This window comes from Mesoplodon densirostris, chromosome 14 (assembly GCF_025265405.1).
Source record: "Mesoplodon densirostris isolate mMesDen1 chromosome 14, mMesDen1 primary haplotype, whole genome shotgun sequence".
Classification (NCBI taxonomy): domain Eukaryota; kingdom Metazoa; phylum Chordata; class Mammalia; order Artiodactyla; family Ziphiidae; genus Mesoplodon; species Mesoplodon densirostris.
In genome coordinates this window covers 44842539-44864852 of record NC_082674.1, presented here as the reverse complement: position 1 = coordinate 44864852, position 22314 = coordinate 44842539, and the positions used below count along the sequence as shown (strand labels likewise).

General features: G+C 38.5%; 1 protein-coding gene across 2 annotated transcripts in view; it reads left to right on the top strand.

Moving 5' to 3' along the window:
- Positions 1–22314, top strand: part of ASB3 (ankyrin repeat and SOCS box containing 3) — a 96180-nt gene that overhangs the window by 22979 nt on the left and 50887 nt on the right. For both annotated transcript variants that reach the window (XM_060116605.1, XM_060116606.1), the window contains exons 2-3: positions 11272–11480; positions 16816–16974. In XM_060116605.1, coding sequence (XP_059972588.1) covers positions 11285–11480; positions 16816–16974 — 355 coding nt within the window. In that variant the 5' untranslated portion in view covers positions 11272–11284. The remainder of the gene's footprint in view (positions 1–11271; positions 11481–16815; positions 16975–22314) is intronic.

Sequence of the window (22314 nt, the reverse complement as noted above, 5' to 3'; positions counted from 1 at the left end):
TCCAACAGGTCAAGTATCCTAAAAAATGTTTTGATCTGAAGGTTAGAGCTACTGCTTCAGAATACTGTTTAGGAAGCTCACTTGGACCATCAGTGCAGTGTTTCTGTATGTGAAAGCAGAAGCCTTAACAAATGATTATTCTTTCTTGAGGATTTCTGTTTCATAGTCTTTAGCTTTATAAAAGAACGCTAGAACATCCAGGTTCAAGGAGTATTATTTATGCTCGTAAGAGATCAGCAGGAAAATGTCACAAAGAAAAGCTTAATTTAAGAATACTCAGGTCTGGGCTTCCCTGGTGGAGCAGTGGTTAAGAATCCGCCTGCTAATGCAGGGAACACAGGTTCGAGCCGTGGTCTGGGAAGATCCCACGTACTGTGGAGCAACTAGGCTCGTGAGTCACAACTACTGAGCCTGTGCTCTAAAGCCTGTGAGCCACAACTACTGAGTCCACGTGTCACAACTACTGAAGCCTGTGTGCCTAGAGCCCATGCTTCACAACAAGAGAAGCCACTGCTATGAGAAGCCCCGTGAACCTGCAGTGAAGAGTAGCCCCCGCTCCCTGCAGCTGAAGAAAAGCCTGTGCACAGCAATGAAGACCCACACAGCCAAAAATAAAATAAATAAATTTATATATATAAAAAAAGAATAACCAGGTCTTTTAATTTCCTCCAAGCTGTGGTTTCACATTGCCTGGAATGGTTAGTTCCCCCCAAATTTGTCGAAAAATTTCAAACATACAGAAAAGTTAGAAAAAAAGAATATGGTGACCATTTATATACTCTCCACATGGGTCCAATAATTAACATTATGCCATAGTTGCTTTACTCTTTTTCTCTTTATATACTTTTAAATCTAAAACCTTTGAAATAAGCTGCATGTGCTGTAACTTCACTGCTAAATACTTCTAAGAATAAGGACATTTTCTTGATAACCACAGTGCCATTATCACATCTAAGAATCCTAACATCATCCAATATCTATTCCATGTTCAAATTTCCTTAATTGCCTGAAAACTGATTTTTGTAGCTGATATTTTGTTTACCAGTTCAGGTCTAGCTGAGGTTTATGTATCATACATACATATTAATAACATATTTGTTATTACATTGTATGTATTTTGTTGTTTGCCTCCGTACTCTCTATTTTAGTCTAGAACATAGGGAGGTTTTATTAAGGGAGATTTTAACAGTTTATTCATGTTGACTAGTTGGTATTAAAGGATGAAGAGAATGATCCTGCTATTATAGTACATTTCTTTTGGCTTCTCTTTCCCTTAAGTGGAAAGATATTATCCAGTTGTTAATTTTTTCAGATTATTGTGTATTAATCTGGATCTGTTAACATTATTTGTAACTGTGAGAAAACCCAGTAAAATTTAGAAGGGGATTCTTATCTGTTTTTACTTGAAGTTGTTTTTCATGTCTTTGGAATAGTATTCTTGTATGTGTGTTTGTGTGTGGTTTTCCTATGTAGGAAAAAAGTTTTCTTCTATTAGATGAATATGTTTATAAATAGACCTAAAATGTGTGATTTGCTCTTTTTTGTGAAACTTGGATGTAATGGCCTTGGCTAGAAGTAATATATTCAAAAACGTACAGCTTACCATTCAAGATTCTCCATAGTTTGGCTATGTCTGTAACCTCATTTTTCTACTATTCTTTTTTTACCTAATCCTCCTTCCAAAGTAAATTGTTTCCATTATTCACTGAACCTTACTCACCCTTGCTTGTTCATTTCCATAATTTTGGTTATATTTTTTCTTCTGCCCAAGAAATGCTCTTTTACATGTTATCTCATTGTCACAGCCTCCCTTATCTTTTAGGCACAGCTCATATCCCTCACCAAGTTGAAGTAGTTTTCCCCTTCTTTGACTACTCATGGCTCTTTATCTGTACTTCTCTTATGGCACTTTCTGCTATTTTCAATCACATATATTTATCATTTCTGTGAGACAGGACATAACTTGAGATAGAATCTGTGTCTATGTCATCTTTTTTTTTTAAGACATTCAAAAAATTTTTATTTATTTATTTTAACATCTTTATTAGAGTATAATTGCTTCACAATGGTGTGTTATTTTCTGCTTTATAACAAAGTGAATCAGCTATACATATACATACATCCCCATATCTCCTCCCCCTTGCGTCACCCTCACACCCTCCCTATCCCACCCCTCTAGGTGGTCACGAAGCAGGAGCTGATCTCCCTGTGCTTTGCAGCTGCTTCCCACTAGCTATCTATTTTACATTTGATAGTGTATATATGTCCATGCCACTCTCTCACTTCATCGCAGCTTACCCTTCCCCCTCCCTGTGTCCTCAAGTCCGTTCTCTACGTCTGCATCTTTATTCCTGTCCTGCCCCTAGGTTCTTCAGAACCTTTTTTTTTTTTTAGGTTCCATATATATGTGTTAGCATATGGTATTTGTTTTTCTCTTTCTGACTTACTTCACTCCGTATGACAGATTTTAGGTCCATCCACTTCACTACAAATAACTCAATTTTGTTTCTTTTTATGGCTGAGTAATATTCCATTATATATATGTACCACATCTTCTTTATCCATTCATCTGTTGATGGACACTTAGGTTGCTTCCATGTCCTGGCTATTGTAGATAATGCTGCGATGAACATTGTGGTACATGACTCTTTTTGAATTATGGTTTTCTCAGGGTATATGCCCAGTAGTGGGATTGCTGGGTCATATGGTAGTTCTATTTTTAGTTGTTTAAGGAACCCCCATACTGTTCTCCATAGTGGCTGTATCAATATACATTCCCACCAACAGTGCAAGAGGGTTCCCTTTTCTCCACACCCTTTCCAACATATATTGTTTGTAGATTTTTTCTTTTTTTGCGTTACGCGGGCCTCTCACTGCTGTGGCCTCTCCCGTCGCGGAGCACAGGCTCTGGATGCGCAGGCCCAGCGGCCATGGCTCACGGGCCCAGCCGTTCCGCGGCACGCAGGATCCTCCCGGACCGGGGCACGCACCCGTGTCCCCTGCATCGGCAGGCGGACTCCCAACCACTGCGCCACCAGGGAAGCCCTGTAGATTTTTTTGATGATAGCCATTCTGACCAGTGTGAGGTGATACCTCATTGTAGTTTTGATTTGCATTTCTCTAATGCTTAGTGATGTTGAGCATCCTTTCATGTGTTTGTTGGCAATCTGTATATCTTCTTTGGAGAAATGTCTATGTAGGTCTTCTGCCCATTTTTGGATTGGGTTGTTTGTTTTTTGGATATTGAGCTGCATGAGCTGCTTGTAAATTTTGGAGATTAATCCTTTGTCAGTTGCTTCATTTGCAAATATTTTTTTCCCATTCTGAGGGTTGTCTTTTCATCTTGTTTATGGTTTCCTTTGCTGTGCAAAAGTTTCATTAGGTCCCATGTGTTTATTTTTGTTTTTATTTCCATTTCTGTAGAAGGTGGGTCAAAAAGGATCTTGCTGTGATTTATGTCATAGAGTATTCTGCCTATGTTTTGCTCTAAGAGTTTTATAGTGTCTGGCCTTACATTTAGGTGTTTAATCCATTTTGAGTTTATTTTTGTATATGGTGTTAAGGGAGTATTCTAATTTCATTCTTTTACATGTAGCTGTCCAGTTTTCCCAGCCCCACTTATTGAAGAAGCTGTCTTTTCTCTATTGTATATTCTTGACTCCTTTATCAAAGATAAGGTGACCATATGTGCATGGGTTTATCTCTGGGCTTTCTATCCTGTTCCATTGATCTATCTTTCTGTTTTTTTTGCCAGTACCATACTGTCTTGATTACTGTAGCTTTGTAGTATAGTCTGAAGTCCGGGAGCCTGATTCCTCCAGCTCCGTTTTTCTTTCTCAAGATTGCTTTGGCTATTTGGGGTCTTGTGTTTCCATGCAAATTGTGAAATTTGTTGTTCTAGTTCTGTGAAAAATGCCAGTGGTAGTTTGATAGGGATTGCATTGAATCTGTAGGTTGCTTTGGGTTGTATAGTCATTTTCACAATGTTGATTCTTCCAGTCCAAGAATGTGGTATATCTCTCCATCTGTTTGTATCATCTTTAATTTCTTTCATCAGTGTCTTATAGTTTTCTGCATACAGGTCTTTTGTCTCCTTAGGTAGATTTATTCCTAGGTATTTTATTCTTTTTGTTGCAGTCGTAAATGGGAGTGTTTCCTTAAATTCTCTTTCAGATTTTTCATCATTAGTATATAGGAATGCCAGAGATTTCTGTGCATTAATTTTGTATCCTGCTACTTTACTGAATTCATTGATTAGCTCTAATAGTTTTCTGGCAGCATCTTTAGCATTCTCTATGTATAGTATCATGTCATCTGCAAACAGTGACAGCTTTCCTTTTTTTTTTTTTTTTTTTTTTTTGCGGTACGTGGGCTTCTCACTGTTGTGGCCTCTCCCGTTGCGGAGCACAGGCTCTGGACGCGCAGGCTCAGCGGCCATGGCTCACGGGCCCAGCTGCTCCGCGGCATGTGGACCGGGGCACGAACCTGCGCTCCCTGCATCGGCAGGCGGACTCTCAACCACTGCGCCACCAGGGAAGCCCGACAGCTTTACTTTTTCCGTACTGATTTGGATTCCTTTCATTTCTTTTCGTCTCTGATTGCTGTGGCCAAAACTTCCAAAACTATGTTGAATACTAGTGGTGGGAGTGAACAGCCTTGTCTTGTTCCTGATCTTAGAGGAAATGCTTTCAGTTTTTCACCATTGAGAACGATGTTGGCTGTGGGTTTGTCATATATGGCCTTTATTATGTTGAGGTAAGTTCCCTCTATGCCTACTTTCTAGAGGGTTTTTATCATAAATGAGTGTTGAATTTTGTCAAAAGCTTTTTCTGCATCATTTAAGATGATCATATGGTTTACTCCTTCAATTTGATAATAGGGTGTATCACATTGATTGATTTGCATATATTGAAGAATCCTTGTTTTCTTGGGATACACCCCACTTGATTATGGTGTATGATCTTTTTTTTTTTTTTTCCCAGTACGCGGGCCTCTCACTGTTGTGGCCTCTCCCGTCGCGGAGCACAGGCTCCGAACACACAGGCTCAGTGGCCATGGCTCACGGGCCCAGCTGCTCCGCGGCATGTGGGATCTTCCCGGACCAGGGCACGAACCCGTGTCCCCTGCATCGGCAGGCGGACTCTCAACCACTGCGCCACCAGGGAAGCCCCTGGTGTATGATCTTTTTAATGTGCTGTTGGATTCTGTTTTCTGGTATTTTATTGAGGATTTTTGCATCTATGTTCATCAGTGATATTGGCCTGTAGTTTTCTTTCTTTGTGACATCTTTGTCTGGTTTTGGTATCAGGATGATGATGTTGCCTTGTAGAATGAGTTTGAGAGTGTTCCTCCCTCTACTATATTTTGGAAGAGTTTGAGAAGGATAGGTGTTCGCTCTTCTCTAAATGTTTGATAGAGTTCGCCTGTGAAGCCATCTGGTCCTGGGCTTTTGTTTGTTGGAAGATTTTTTATCACAGTCTCAGTTTCAGTGCTTGTGATTGGTCTGTTTATATTTTCTATTTCTTCCTGGTTCAGGCTTGGAAGGTTGTGCTTTTCTAAGAATTTGTCCATTTCTTCCAGGTTGTCCACTTTACTGGCATAGAGTTGCTTGTAGGAATCTCTCATGATCTTTTGTATTTCTGCAGTGTCAGTTGTTACTTCTCCGTTTTCATTTCTAATTCTATTGATTTGAGTCTTCTCCCTTTTTTTCTTGATGAGTCTGGCTAATGGTTTATCAATTTTGTTTACCTTCTCAAAGAACCAGCTTTTAGTTTTATTGATCTTTGCTATTTCCTTCATTTATTTTTCATTTATTTCTGATCTGATCTTTTTGATTTCTTTCCTTCTGCTAACTTTGTTTTTTTTTTTATTCTTTCTGTAATTGCTTTAGATGTAAGGTTAGGTTGTTTATTTGAGATGTTTCTTGTTCCTTGAGGTAGAATTGTATTGCTATAAACTTCCCTCTTAGAAGTGCTTTTGCTTCATCCCATAGGTTTTGGGTCATTATGTTTTCATTGTCATTTGTTTCTAGGTATTTATTGATTTCTCCTTTGATTTCTTCAGTGATCTCTTGGTTATTAAGTAGTGTATTGTGTACCCTCCATGTGTCTGTATTTTTTACAGGTTTTTTCTTGTAATTGATATCTAGTCTAATATCATTGTGGTCAGAAAAGATACTTGATATGATTTCAGTTTTCTTAAATTTACCAAGGCTTGATTTGTGACCCAAGATATGATCTATTTTGGAGAATGTTCCATGAGCACTTGAGAAGAAAGTGTATTCTGTTGTTTTTGGATGGAATATCCTATAAATATCAATTAAGTCCATCTTGTTTAATTTGTCATTTAAAGCTTGTGTTTCCTTATTTATTTTCATTTTGGTTGATCTGTCCATTGGTTAAAGTGGGGTGTTAAAGTCCCCTACTATGATGGTGTTACTGTTGATTTCCGCTTTTATGGGTGTTAGCATTTGCCTTATGTATTGAGGTGCTCCTATGTTGTGTGCATAAATATTTACAGTTATTATATCTTCTTATTGGATTGAACTCTTAATCATTATGTAGTGTCCTTTGTCTCTTTAGCAGTCTTTATTTTAAAGTCTATTTTGTCTGATATGAGAATTGTTACTCCAGGTTTCTTTTTATTTCCATTTGCATCAAATATCTTTTTCCATCCCCTCAGTTTCAGTCTGTATGTGTCTCTAGGTCTGAAGTGGGTCTCTGTAGACAGCATATAAATGGGTCTTGTTTTTCTGTCCATTCAGCCAGTCTATGGCTTTTGGTTGGAGCATTTAATCCATTAACATTTAAGGTAATTGTCAATATGCATGTTCCTATGACCATTTTCTCAGTTGTTTTGGGTTTGTTATTGTAGGTCTTTTCCTTCTCTTGTGTTTCCTGCCTAAAGATGTTCCTTTAGCATTTATTGTGAAGCTAGTTTGGTGGTGCTGAATTCTCTTAACTTTTGCTTGTTGGTAAAGGTTTTAATTTCTCTGTTGAATCTGAATGAGATCCTAGCTGGGTAGAGTAATCTTGGTTGTAGGTTTTCCCCTTTCATCACTTTAAATATGTCCTGCCACTCCCTTCTGGCTTGCAGAGTTTCTGTTGAAAGATCAGCTGTTCACCTTAGAGTGATTCTGTTGTATGTTATTTGTTGTTTTTCCCTTGCGGCTTTTAATATTTTTTCTTTGTATTTAATTTTTGATAGTTTGATTAATACGTGTCTTGGTGTGTTTCTCCTTGTATTTATCCTGTATGTGACTCTCTGCGCTTCCTGGACTTGATTGACTATTTCCTTTCCCATATTAGGGAAGTTTTCAACTATAATCACTTTAACTATTTTCTCAGTAACTTTCTTTTTCTCTTGTTTTTCTGGGACCCCTATAATTTGAATGTTGGTTCATTTAATGTTGTCCCAGAGGTCTCTGAGACCATCCTCAATTCTTTTCATTCTTTTTTCTTTATTCTGCTCTGTGGTAGTTATTTCCACTATTTTATCTTCCAGGTCACTTATCTGTTCTTCTGCCTCAGTCATTCTGCTATTGATTCCTTCTAGAAAATTTTTAATTTCATTTATTGTGTTGTTCATCATTGTTTGTTTGCTCTTTAGTTCTTCTAGGTCCTTGTTAAATGTTTCTTGTATTTTCTCCATTCTATTTCCAAGATTTTGGATCATCTCTACTATCATTAGTCTGAATTCTTTTTCAGGTAGACTGCCTATTTCCTCTTCATTTTTTTGGTCTGATGGGTCCTTCATCTGCTGTGCTCCTTCATCTGCTGTGTCTTTCTCTGTCTTCTCATTTTGCTTAACTTGCTGTGTTTGGGTTCTCCTTTTCGCTGGCTGCAGGTTCGTAGTTGCTGTTGTTTTTGGTATCTGCCCCCAGTGGCTAAGGTTGATTTCAGTGGGTTGTTTAGGCTTCCTGGTGCAGGGGACTAGTGCCTGTTTTCTGGTGGATGAGGTTGGATCTTGTCTTTCTGGTGGGCAGGACCACGTCCGGTGGTGTGTTTTGGGGTGTCTTTGACCTTATTATGATTTTAGGTAGCCTCTCTGCTAATGGGTGGGGTTGTGTTCCTGTCTTGCTAGTGGTTTGGCATAGGGTGTCCAGCAGTGTAGCTTGCTGGTTTTTGAGTGGAGCTGGGTGTTAGTGTTGAGATGGAGATCTCTGGGAGAGCTTTCACTGTTTGATATTAGTTGGAGCCAGGAGGTCTCTGGTGGACCAGTGTCCTGAACTTGGCTCTCCCACCTCAGAGGCACAGGCCTGACACCCCACGGGAGCACCAGGACCCTGTCAGCCACATGGCTCAGAAGAAGAGGGAGAAAAAAAGAAAGAAAGTAAGAAAAATTAAAAATAAAGCTATTCAAATAAAAAAATTTTTTAATTATTAAAAATTAAAAAGTAGTAAAAAAAGAAAAGAAAGAGAGAAAGAAGAGAGCAACCAAACCGAAAAACAAATCTACCAATGATAACAAGCACTAAAAACTATACTTAAAAAAAGGAAAAAATGAAAAACGGATAGACAGCACTTTAGAACAAATTGTAAAAGCAAAGCTATAGAGATAAAACCAGACAAAGAAACATACACATACGCACTCACAAAAAGAGAAAAAGGAAAAAAAAAATCTATATATTAAAAGGAAAAGAGAGCAACCAAATCAATAAACAAATCTACCAATGATAATAAACTCTAAATACTAAACTAAGGTAAACATAAAACCTGAAACAAATTAAAAGGAAACCCCAAGTCTACAGTTGCTCCCAAAGTCCTCTTCCTCAGTTTTGGGATGATTCGTTGTCTGTTCAGGTATTCCACATATGAAGGGTACATCAAGTTGATTGTGGAGATTTAATCTGCTGCTCTTGAGGCTGCTGGGAGAAATTTCCCTTTCTCTTCTTTGTTCGCACAACTCCTGGGGTTCAGTTTTGGATTTGGCCCCGCCTCTGCGTGTAGGTCACCTGAGGGCATCGGTTCCCTGCTCAGACAGGACAGGGTTAAAGGAGCAGCTGATTCGGGGGCTCTGGCTCACTCAAGGCCGGGGAAGGGAGGGGTACGGAATGTGGGGCGAGCCTGCGGTGGCACAGGCCGCTGTGACGTTGTAACAGCCTCAGGCGCGCTGTGTGTTCTCCCGGGAAAGTTGTCCCTGGATCACGGGATCCTGGCAGTGGCGGGCTGCACAGGCCCCCGGGAGGGGCGGTGTGGATAGTCACCTGTGCTTGCACACAGGCTTCTTGGTGGCTGCAGCAGCAACCTTAGCGTCTCATTCCCGTCTCTGGTGTCCGCGCTGGTAGCCACGGCTTGCGCCCGTCTCTGGAGCTCGTTTAGGCAGTGCTCTGAATCCTGTCTCCTCGCGCACCATGAAACAATGGTCTCTTGCCTCTTTGGCAGTTCCAGACTTTTTCCCGGACTCCCTCCCAGCTAGCTGTGGCGCACTAGGCCCCTTCAGGCTGTGTTCATGCAGCCAACCCCAGTCCTCTCCCTGGGATCTGACCTCTGAAGCCCGAGCCTCAGCTCCCAGCCCCCGCCCACCCCTGCGGGTGAGCAGACAATCCTCTCAGGCTGGTGAGTGCTGGTCGGCACCGATCACCTGTGTGGGAATCTCTCCACTTTGCCCTCTGCACCCCTATTGCTGTGCTCTCCTCCGTGGCTCTGAAGCTTCCCCTCTGCCACCCCCCATCTCCGCCAGTGAAGGGGCTTCCTACTGTGTGGAAACCTTTCCTCCTTCACGGCTCCCTCCCAGAGGTGCAGGTCCTGTCCCTATTCTTTTGTCTCTGTTTTTTCTTTTTTCTTTACCCTACCCAGGTACGTGGGGAGTTTCTTGCCTTTTGGGAAGTCTGAGGTCTTCTGCCAGCGTTCAGTAGGTGTTCTGTAGGAGTTGTTCCACGTGTAGATGTATTTCTTATGTATTTGTGGGGAGGAAGGTGATCTCCACATCTTACTCCTCCACCATGTTGAAGGTCTCCTTCAGTGTCTTTTTCATTCCCCCTCCTTGCAACTTCTGTGTCATCTTTATATCCTCCACATTGCTGATCATTTAATTGGTACTCAGTAAATAATTATTAACTGAATAATTAGATGTTCTGTAATAAATATCTTCACTTCCTTAGTAATGGACTGGTTGATTTAATCAGATTAATTCATAGCTAATATTAGCTCTCTGTAGAATCAGGTTCTGCAGATACAGCTTTATATTTAAACATGACCATAGATAAGTTTAAATTTACTACAGGAAATGCTGTGTGCTTACTTTTAACCTCTTCCCTCAAACCCCCCGTTCTGATTAAATTATTTAGAATATCACTCTGGAAAGTTTTTTACCTGTATTGGACTAGACATGTTGTTGATATTTCCTGATCTACCTCCTAAGATATTTAGAAAAACTAAGAGGAAGGCTGGAACTGAAATGTTACTAAGAGGGACTGCCTTTTGGGAGATAACTGTTGCCCTGAGAATCCTGGGTCTTATCCCAACCTGCCTCATAGTGTGACTAACAAGAAATTGTCTTTGTAAGAGTCATATGCTGAGCTATACTGGACACTGACTTCAGGGGAACTTGAACTTTGAAGGGAGATTGTGAGGAAGAGGCTAATAATGCTGTGAAGAACTTTCTGGGCTAGTGTAGGAAAGCTGGACCCATCTATGATGGTCTTTGTTTATTTTAGTATATTCAGTCAGTGGGACTGTTTCATCAAGGAAAGAGAACCTGAGTGTTTTGCTCCTTCTGGAAAGAACCAGCAGGGACATAAAAACTAGAATTACTACTTATTTTTGTTTTTTAAAAAAAAATGTCCTTCACTTCTTTCTGGCTTTTTTGGGTTTAGCTTTTCCCTGTAGAGGGCTATAAAATTAGTTCTTGAGGCTGAGCGTTGCTGGTAGTTAAATGGCCGTCTCTGCACAGTAGACTATATACATTTGGGATTAACTGAAGGAATTTCACTCTCTCATCAACAGTGTTCCAGTGAGTGCATTTTGTTGGAGTATGAATGGGAGCAGAAGCCTGCAGGAAGGAGCTGCTCAGACAAGGAGTGATAGAACACTTAAAACTCCCTTGATATCTTTAATAAGAGGATTCTAAGGAAGCCCAGTCCCCCTAACAGAGAGACTTCCTGGTTTAGACTGGCAGAGGCTATGGCCTGACAGGTTGCTATCTCCACCTCAGGCTGTTCCTCAGCAGTTATGTGAGAGATGCTAGACAGGTCCACAGTGATCTGCTAATATCTAGAAGTGCAATATTGTTTTATTGACGATAGTGTTTTCTTTCTGCCTTGTTTTGTAGACTGGTCAAAAGAATGGATTTTACAGAGGCTTACTCTGACACATGCTCCACGGTTGGACTTGCTGCCAGGGAAGGCAATGTTAAAGTCTTAAGAAAACTGCTCAAAAACGGACGTAGTGTTGATGTTGCTGATAACAGGGGATGGATGCCAATTCATGAAGCAGCTTATCACAACTCTGTAGAATGTTTACGGATGTTAATTCATGCAGGTAAAGTAAATTCAGGGTGTGGGAGGCTGGGCTTGCAAGCTGAATTAATAAAAGAAAAAAAATGGTAATACATGACTTATTAACAGTAGTATTTGTTTGCCTTTGTATAACCATACAGTAACTACTTCTGTGTTATTAAGAATGGTAGGAGGGCCTCCCTGGTGGCGCAGTGGTTGAGAGTCCGCCTGCCGATGCAGGGGACGCGGGTTCGTGCCCCGATCCCGGAGGATCCCACATGCCGCGGAGCGGCTGGGCCCGCGAGCCATGGCCGCGGGGCCTGTGTGTCCGGAGCCTGTGCTCCGCGGCGGGAGAGGCCACAGCAGTGAGAGGCCCGCATACAGCAAAAAAAAAAAAAAAAAAAAAAAAAAAGAATGGTAGGATTGCCTACCTTGAATTATATAAGTATGGTGTTTCAGCTGGACATTTAGAAATGTTGTCCTCTATATGGAAGTGCTTATGCCTGGCCGATTTTTACTGCTAAGCTAGGTGATGTGGCAGAAGTAGTCTGCTGTTTTAATTTAAGCATTTGGTACTTACTGGTCATGTTTATTTTTTATTCCTTCTCCAAAGAAAAAGAACAGTGCTGCCGAAATTGAGGGTATGAGTGTTTTCCTTGAATTAGTCTTTTTTTTTTTTTTAATACTTTTCAGTTTCCTGAATATGGGGACTCTTTCCAATTAGTTTGATTTTGTACTTGCTGAGGACACAGAAGAGAACAGGACAGACAAGGTCCCTGCCGTAGTGTTTTTATTCCCTTTTGGGGGTAGGGGTGGGAACAGACAATAAATACCTAAACAGTTAAACAAGGTAATTTCAAAAGGTAAAAGTGTTGTGGAAAAAATAAAACAGAGTAATGGGACAGAGAGTAATCATGCACATCTCTTTCTAGCTCTGTATTTGGTAGACTTCATGCTCGTAGGTTGAGATCAGCCATGTGGGAGTAGTTACACCACAGAAATCAGCCAGTGTTACAAACCAATTCTATAAACTTTTCTTTTTTCTTTTTTCACTCCCTCAGAGCCAGTTACACAGCCAGCACACAACTGAGTGAGGGGCTCAGTAAATGAGACTAAAGGAGACAGTGTGACACTAAGGAAGCGGGGTGTGGGAAGAGAATTAATGGTGATTGAGCACTGCTTTGTAGCAGTCATTGTACTAGATGCTTGATTTACATTATTTATCTAAATATGCAGAACTGCTATTGAGAACATGTTATCCCCATTTTATTGTTGGAAGGACCAAGGCTCAGAGAAATTGACTTGTCAAAAGTTATATAATAAACCAGGATATTTGATTTGAACCCATTTCTCTCTGACTCTAAAGCCCATGTTTTTCCACTATAGTATGCTTCCAGTGTTTAATCAAAGTAAACATTTTTAACATTCAGTTAATTTAAACTGAGTTTGAATATAACACTCCATGTTATGACACTCAGTGCACCATTTACATTTCATTAATCATGGACATTCATATTCTTCTCCCCTGTGTACTTACCATCACCATTCACTCAGAAGGTAGACTTTTGGGACCATAGCTCATCAAAATTATTAACTCATTACTTCATGGATAGGAAAGAAAGTAATCCTCAAAATGTTTTTGGTGTGGCTTTTTGTTTGTTTTGTTTTAAGGGATGAGAGATGACAAGGCTAAATTCTCCAAATCATAATACAGGAAGTTTATCATGAATGCTTTTTAAATCACGTGTTCTAGAGTCTATTATAGTTAATGTTTAAACATATTAGAAAAATAGAGTTTATGCCTCAAATGTAAAAATACATGTTTTCAGAATGTTTGAAGTTAATTCTATAGCTTGAATTCCCAAACTATCTCTAGTGACAAAGGCATGAATTTTTTTTGTTGTTATAAATTTATTTTATTTATTTATTTTTGGCTGTGTTGGGTCTTCGTTGCTGCGTGCGGGCTTTCTCTAGTTGCGGCGAGTGGGTGCTACTCTTCATTGCAGCGCGTGGGCTTCTCATTGCGGTGGCTTCTGTTGTTGCGGAGCATGGTCTCTAGGTGCACGGGCTTCAGTAGCTGTGGCACATGGGCTTAGTTACTCCCTGGCATGTGGGATCTTCCCGGACCAGGACTCGAACCCGTGTCCCGTGCATTGGCAGGCGGATTCTTAACCACTGCGCCACCAGGGAAGTCCCCAAAGGCATGAATTTGAATATTTGTTTCTAGTCAAAAAGTTCATTCCAGATATAGTTATCTCTTCCCACATCAGTTTTATGTTATAATTTTTTTTCCTTTAAGCTGCTGAATAAAATTAGGCAGGCTTTTGACTTAATGTGTTTGAACTGGCTATTTAAGTCATCTATGTTTTCTTTTAGAAGTTAAAAGTATCACCTTCATTGTTAATGACTATTCTTTTTTAGGCTTGGTGTTTTTGGAGGGTAAGTCATTCATAGTTAACTATGTGAATAGTTGATATAAATGGTCAAATAAAATTTTCTCACGATTTGTATTAGAGTTCACTATTATGAAATAAATTTTGGATAAATCTAATTTATGTGCAGTACATACACAAGGATTAAGGTAGGGGTAGGGACATAGGAAATAGGGTTTGCAGAGAGTAGGAAGCAGCTATATGATTTATTCTAGGAGGTGGTGACATTTTTGGTCTCAGTTTTCCATGAGTTTGGTTGTTCTGTGTAGTTGGAACGAATGTCCAAAATTCTGTCAGATTTGGTTACTTGATTCACTAGAAAAATCAAACTAAAATGAAGTAAAAGGGCTATATATCCTATTGGTCACTTTCAAAAATGTTTTCTATATTCCCCTGGCTCATCCCTTCTTTTGTAAATTAAAGTCCATACTTAATTCAGATCCACTGCCTTTCAAAAAAGGTTGTAATTTAAACTTTTCTGGTTGATTCAAGTTCATAAGTATTTACCAGTGGGGAATGGTAGCTGACTACTTTGTAAAATGTCTAGCTAACATACAGCTTCATGTAAGGAGGTATTTTAAAGTGATGGTGACGTACAAACATTTCTGGTCTTGAAGAGTGAAGTGAGGTCTCTTCTGCTTAATGATGACAGTAGCATCTTCATATCTGTAACCAGTTAACTTGTTATTATGGGTTAATCTTAAAAGTTTCAAAAGCAAGTTTGATATTTCTGTCATTCTTTATACTTGCTATACCTTTGTTTTATATGATTCATAATTCTCTTGTCCCTTGTGGCTCAGCTGGTATACATAAAATTGTCTTTTATTATATAATTTCTGCCTCCTTAAATTCATCTAATATTAGTTAACTGCCAGAGATTCCTGAAACATATTTTTTATTAGTGTACTAAAGTATGAAGGTGCTCAGGCCTAGACAAAAAGGATAGAAAAGTCTTAAAAGGTTAGAAAGGCTTTGCTTTACTGTCTTCATTTTAGATCCAGAATCTAGCCTAGAAGTCATACATGGCCATTTCATTCAAGTTGGAGAAGAATGCTGAAGTATGGATTACTTAGAAATTTAATATGCATATATATATATATGTATATATATTTTACTTTAGCTTTCTGTATAAAGTATTAGCACGAATAACAAATTTGCTTGTCTTCTGTATTGGCAGTTTGGTGTAATAGGTACTGAGATTTCATGAAGTTTATTATCTTGAAGAACAATAATGATCTTCAGTGACAGTTAAGCATGCCGTTCTATATTAAACGATTTGCTGACGAAAGGTCACTTAAACTCTTGCAATTAATTATAACATACTGTGAACAAGTACTTTTATGTGGCCAATATATGATCTAATAATTCATATTACTTTCTATTAGTTCATGTTAAGAAAATATTACACTGTTATACTGGGCATGATAACAGATATTGGAAATCCTTAGATAAATAAGGCAGTGTAGCGTAATGATTAAGAGTTGTGTTCAGATGGACCATGTTATTTTACTTATTCTAACTTTAGCACAAGGTTTAATAGTAAGTCTGGCTTCCCCCCAATATACTCCTTCTTTTATTTTTCTAAATTCTTTGTTATTCTTACCTGCCCTCCCTAACCCCTATCAACTTGAGTCACTTTACAAGTATAAAACCAATCAATGAACTAACACCCAGCTCTGTTGACATTTTGATTAGAATTATAATAAATTTATTATTATTTTGGGAAGAATCAGCTTCTTTATAATGTTGAAATTTTCTATTTGGGAGCTATTTACATATCTGTATCTATATATATCTGTGTGTTCCTAGTTTTTCATGTCTTACCTTATAGTTTTGTGGATATCTGAATATATGTCAGTTTCTGACTAATCTGGGAACACTGTTTTTGTGATAGGAACTTTTAAAATATAACTACCCTATCTTGCCATTTAGTTGTGTATCCTGTGCCCTGGTCCGGGAAGGTCCAGGGCACAGGATTTGGAGGCTGTTTATTTATGCTTATTTATTTATGCTTATTTATGCTTACAAGCTGTTAGTTGAATATTATTATGGCTTAGACTGATGGTTTCAGCAGTTATGATTGCAGGAATTACTTAAAACAGATGATTATTGTAGTCAGGAACATTAGTTTTAATTCTGGCATTTCAAGAAAATATTATTTAAAGCTTTTTTTACTTGTTTATTTTTTGTTTTTGTTTATCAGTGCTCTCAGAAATGCCTCCCCCATTCAACCCACCGCTCTATTGTGGGTTTAGAATTTTATTGTTTTGGAAGCAAAGGTAAGAAAGTCACTTAATATTATCTTTTGCTGTGGACTTACAAAAAATTTAATGTGGACATTGTTTACATAATTTGAATGTTACCAAAACTTTGAGATTTTCATAACAAACCCAGAAAACTTAAGTCAACTCATAAGTTCCTTATAAATTGTATGCCATTGTTCAGTTTCTTTGGAGTGCATTTTATTATTTTAGAAATGTAGGCTTCATTAATGATTAGAATGTAGTTTTAGGTTAGAAAAGGAGTGTTTTAAATACCTTCATCTTATTAGTTGAGTACAAGGAAGCAATGCTACAGGTGAGACCATTTTCCTCATGGAAATTTAGAAATAAAAGAATCAAATTTATTAATATTTCAGTAAATCTTGGATTTTGCTTTTGTGTTATTACTTTTCAATTCCTGCTGCTCTCCTTCCCCCACTTACCAAAAATTAGAGAAGAGAAAATGAGTGTGTGGGCAGAATTTGTGTTAAGACTACTGGGAAGCTGTTTATATTGTGACCCTTGTAGAACTTTTTCTTGATTTTCTAGAGAGTTTTAAACTATGAGACCTCCCATTTATAATTATCTTTTAATATTTTATTAAATTCTTCTGGGAATCTTTGCTTTTTAATCCCAAGAAATAGAAGTGATACCTTCTAATTGATAGTTTTTTATTCTTTCATAGCTTCATCTAAAAACTACATTAAGACAAAGACTTTTGAGGGCTTCTGTGCATTACATCTTGCTGCAAGTCAAGGACATTGGAAGATCATACAGATTCTTCTAGAAGCTGGGGCAGATCCTAATGCCACTACTTTAGAGGAAACCACACCACTGTTTTTAGGTGAAGTATATTATTTGTGGTACAGATAGAATTTTTTATTTTTTACTTTTATTTTTTGCTAAAGAAACTAAGCTTAATTTTCCCTAAAGCTGATGTATTTATAGTATGTTCTCTGGCAAATATTATACTGTCACTTATTTGATTTTGAAACCAAAAGGTATTTTTAAAGGTTCTTCTTTGTTTTCTAACCTTGGGTGATAGCATCTGAGAATATCTTTTAAACGTTTACTTAAAGTTGTTAAACCTGTTCTGAATTGTAGTCATTATCATTGTTCTCAATGTTGTTCTGAAGACCAGGTAGAGTTTAAATTGTAGCAGTAGTTACAGGGTTACCTGTGAATGTTTTATGTTTGCTTTTGCTTTTTCTTAGCATTAAGAAATTAAGAATGTTTTATGGAAGAAATCATGAGCTAAACCTTTAACGCCAGTTAATTTGTTGCCTATATGGATCACTATTCAGACTTGTTCAGTTATGGTCTGTTTTTTTTTTTTTTTTTTTTTTTTTTTTTTTGCGGTACGTGGGCCTCTAACTGTTGTGGCCTCTCCCGTTGAGGAGCACAGGCTCCAGACGCGCAGGCTCTGCGGCCATGGCCTAGCCGCTCTGCGGCATGTGGGATCTTCTCGGACCGGGGCACGAATCCGTGTCCCCTGCATCGGCAGGCGGACTCTCAACCACTGCACCACCAGGGAAGCGCTATAGTCTGTTTTTTAATTCATTAAGAACAAAGGCCAGGGACTTCCCTGGTGGTGGTCCAGTGGATAAGACTCTGTGCTCCCAATGCAGGGGGTCTGGGTTCAATTCCTGGTTGGGGAACTAGATCCTGCATACTGCAGGTAAGAAGTCCGCATGCTGTAACTAAGAGTTCACGTGCTGCAACTAAGAAGTCTGCATGCCGCAACTAAAGAGTCCGCGTTCTACAACTAAGACCCGGCGCAGCCAAAATAAATAATAAACAAACAAATAAATAAATATATATTAAAAAAAAGGCCAAATTCTGAAGGGCATACTTCTAATACCTGTCTTTTTTGCTTCCCTCCCTCCCTTTCATCCTGTTTGTCTTTGGGGACATTGTGGCCCATAAAGTTTAGTGGAACATGAGAAAATTAAGAGAATAAAACATTTGTACAGAATCAGTATATTTGGATTATAGTTTTGGTCCTGCCACATGTAATTCATATGTGCATTTATTTACTGTATGCTTCAGTTTCCTCACTTATAAAATGAGAGTAATAGTACCTACCTAGTCTTTATTGGGCGGAGAATAAAGTATCTATGAAAATAATTTTTTCCTTGTAAATTTAAAAATATATATTCTTAAAGTTTATGTACAGTAGAATTCATTCTTTTTAGTGTACAGTTTTACGAGTGTTGATGTATGCATAAAAATGTGTAATGACAATGACAGTCAAGACACAGAACAGTTCCATCACCTTGCAAAATTCCATCATGCTGCCTATTTTTTTTGTTTGTTTGTTTTGTTTTTGTGGTACGCGGGCCTCTCACTGTTGTGGCCTCTCCCATTGCGGAGCACAGGCTCCGGACGCACAGGCTCAGAGGCCATGGCTCACGGGCCTAGCCACTCCGCGGCATGTGGGATATTCCCGGACCAGGGCACGAACCCGTGTCCCCTGCATCGGCAGATGGACTCTCAACCACTGCGCCACCAGGGAAGCCCATGCTGCCTATTTTTTTTTTTTTTTTTTCTTTTTGCGGTATGTGGGCCTCTCACTGTTGTGGCCTCTCCCGTTGCGGAGCACAGGCTCCGGACGCGCAGGCCCAGCGGCCATGGCTCACGGGCCCAGCCGCTCCGCGGCATATGGGATCCTCCCAGACCGGGGCACGAACCCGTATCCCCTGCATCGGCAGGCGGACTCTTAACCACTGCGCCACCAGGGAGGCCCCCATGCTGCCTATTTTTAATCAACCTTTTACCCCTACTTCACCCCCGTTAACCCCTGATCTGTTTTCTGTTTTCATCCCTGTAGTTTGCTTTTTTCTTTTTTGGCTGGGCCTTGCAGCTTGGGGGATCTCAGTTCCTTGACCAGGGATTGAACCTGGGCCACGGCAGTGGAAGCCCAGCATCCTAGGCCACCAGGGAACTCCCCTGTAGTTTGTTTTTTTTTTACAGAATGTCATAAATATATATGAAATAATACAACATGTAACCTTTGAGACTGACTTCTTTCACTTAGCATAATGCTTTTGAGATTCATACATGTTGTTGCTTGTATCAGTAATTCATTCCTTTCTTGCTAAGTAGTATTCCATTGTATGAGTGCACCACAATTTATCTGTTTACCAGTTGATAGACATCTGAGTTTTCAGTGTTTGGTGATTATGAATAAATTGCCACAAACTTTTGCACACAGGTTTTGTTTGAATATAAGTTTTCATTTCTCTTGAATTAATATTTAGGATTGTTGGTTTGTGTAGTAAGTGTATGTTTAATTTTGGAAAACAATTTGTAAGTTTCTTATATAGTGACTCTCCCATTTTGCATCCCCTCCAGTAATGTTTGAGAGTTTCAGTTGTCGCACATTCTCACCATGTCACTTGGTATTGACAAATTTTTCTTTTTTTCTTTTTTCACATTTTAGTCATTTTAATAGGGATTTAGTGGTATCTCATTGTGATTTTAATTTGTATTTTTCCTGATTGCTAATGATGTTTAACATCTTTTCATGTGATTATTTGCCATCTTTCCTTTTTTTTCTGCTCTGTTATTAGACAAGTGTTTTGTTTTGAAATAATTTCAGACTTAATGGAAATAACAGTACAAAGGATTCTTGTGTACCTTTCACCCAAAGTTTGTTCTTTTGCCCTGTTCACTATATCATTTTTTCTCCCTATATATTTATCCATGTATTATTTTTTTGGAACCCTTTGAGATTAAATTGTAGACATAAAGCTTCTTTACCCATAAATACTTCTGTGTGAACTTTCTAGAAGCAATGAAATTCTTTTATGTAACTGCCATAAAATAATCAAAATCAGGAAGTTAACACTGATACAGTACTATTGTTTAATCTACAGATTTTACTCAGGTTTGCCAGTTGCTCCACTAATGTCCTTTTTAGCAAATTAAAAAAAATTTTTTTTTAATTGGTTCAAGATCAGTCCAGGATTATTTATTATATTTAGATGTTATGTCTCTTTAGCCTCCCGTAATTTGGAACAGTTTTTCAGTCTTTACCTGTTATGATCTTTGCATTTTTGAAGAGTTCAGGCCATTTATTTTGTAGAATGTCTTTCAGTTTGGGTTTGTCTGATGTTTTTTCTTGATAAAGTACAGCTTATACATTTCTCCAGGAATACCACAGAAGTGAAATGGTATCTTAGTGCATCTTATCAGGAAGAAAATGATCCATTACTGGTGATGTTAATTTATAAAAGTGTTTTAAATATGTGATATATACTATTATGAAGATGTTTCATGGAAGCCTTGCTATAATATGGTTTGAGTTTCCTAGAGGGGAGATTACTTTTTATGTAAAGTTTCTTTTTTTTTTTTACCACATCCACATTTAACCCACTTCAGATATTCTGTACAACTACATAGTAAGCTTAAGCTTTCATTGAAGCTGTGCTAAGTGCAATCTCTGTTCTAGTTGTTATCTTCAAGGAATCTAACATAGAGGCATGAACAGAAGGAATTAAGTCCTGTAAAAGTTAGAAATAACGTGTTCAAGGTATTAAAATAGGGAAAAATAAGTCACCCTGGGATGACAGAGGAAGATATCATGTGCAGAGTATGGTATTAATAGTAACAGCAAAATTTATTAAGCAGAGAATGTTTACCAAACCCTGTGTCAGATGTTTTACATGAATTACCTTGTTTAATTTTCACCATGATTCTATGACATATGTACTATTATTATTTCTACTATCACAGATGAGGAAGTGTGAAAACATTGTATTTAGGATCAGAAGTTCTGTATTTAAGTTTTGATCTTGCTACTGTCTGTGTATTGGTTAGAATAGCATTTCCTGAATTGATTCAATGAGCTATTAATAGGTGTTCATTGACAGAAGTATTCCTGATCAACATATGTTTGGGAAATGCTATGTTCTATATTCCCCAGTGTAGAAAAACAAAAATTAGTAGCCATGTAGCTTTATGTGTCCACGTAGTCTGCAGTATCCTCTGTATTCTATGTTATCCTGTTTTAGTATTTTCATAGTCCTTATCACTTGCTACTTGTTTATTGACTCCTCTCACTAGAAAGAATGTTGCACAAGAGCAGGGATTTTATTTATCTTGTTCACTGTTGTAACTCCCAAACTCAGATCAGTGCCTGGTATATGGTAGGTATGCAGTAAATTATTTGTTGAATGAAAGAATGAAGGTCTCTGAAATAGCTTCTTATAAAATATCACTTGTTTTAACTTTAATCCAGCATTTTGAAATGTATTTGACCTTAATATTATTTTTATTTGTGGAACACTTAGGGGGAATATCTCAAAAAACATTAATATTCCATGGGACTATTTGAGAAATGCTAGCTTGATCACTTAGTTTACAGTTTCAAAATATAATAGTCCCATTTACTAAATTCAGCATCGTGCTTACTTATTATATAAGTATTTGGAGAAAATTAAAGATGCAGAGTTTTTAGTGATTTATATTTCAGGATATACTTGCTGTTTTTTATGTTAATGAAGGAAGAGTTGCCAGGATAATTCACACCAGTGAACAACTTTAAATCACTTATTTTTAGTAATAGGATTTATTTAGTTTCTTTGGCTGCAAACTACCATCCTAATTATGTTTTGTATTGGCTAATACAAAAAATATTTTGACTCAAGCAGAGAGTTTAAGCCCAAGGATATATAGTACATAGAGTACTTCTGCATGCTCAAGTACTGCATCAATTGTATTAGGTCCTTGTTTGGAAGTAGAGGGGTTTTTGTTTTTTAATTAATTAATTTATTTATTTATTTATTTATTTTTGGCTGTGTTGGGTCTTCATTTCTGTGTGAGGGCTTTCTCTAGTTGCGGCGAGCGGGGGCCACTCTTCATTGTGGTGCATGGGCCTCTCACTGTCGCAGCCTCTCTTGTTGTGGAGCACAAGCTCCAGATGCGCAGGCTCAGTAGTTGTCGCTCACGGGCCTAGTTGCTCTGTGGCATGTGGGATCTTCCCAGACCAGGGCTCGAACCCGTGTCCCCTGCATTAGCAGGCAGATTCTCAACCACTGCGCCACCAGTGAAGCCTGGAAGTAGAGTACTTTTAAAAAAGGAAGAGAGGGCCTCCCTGGTGGCGCAAGTGGTTGAGAGTCCGCCTGCCGATGCAGGGGATACGGGTTCGTGCCCCGGTCTGGGAGGATCCCATATGCCGCGG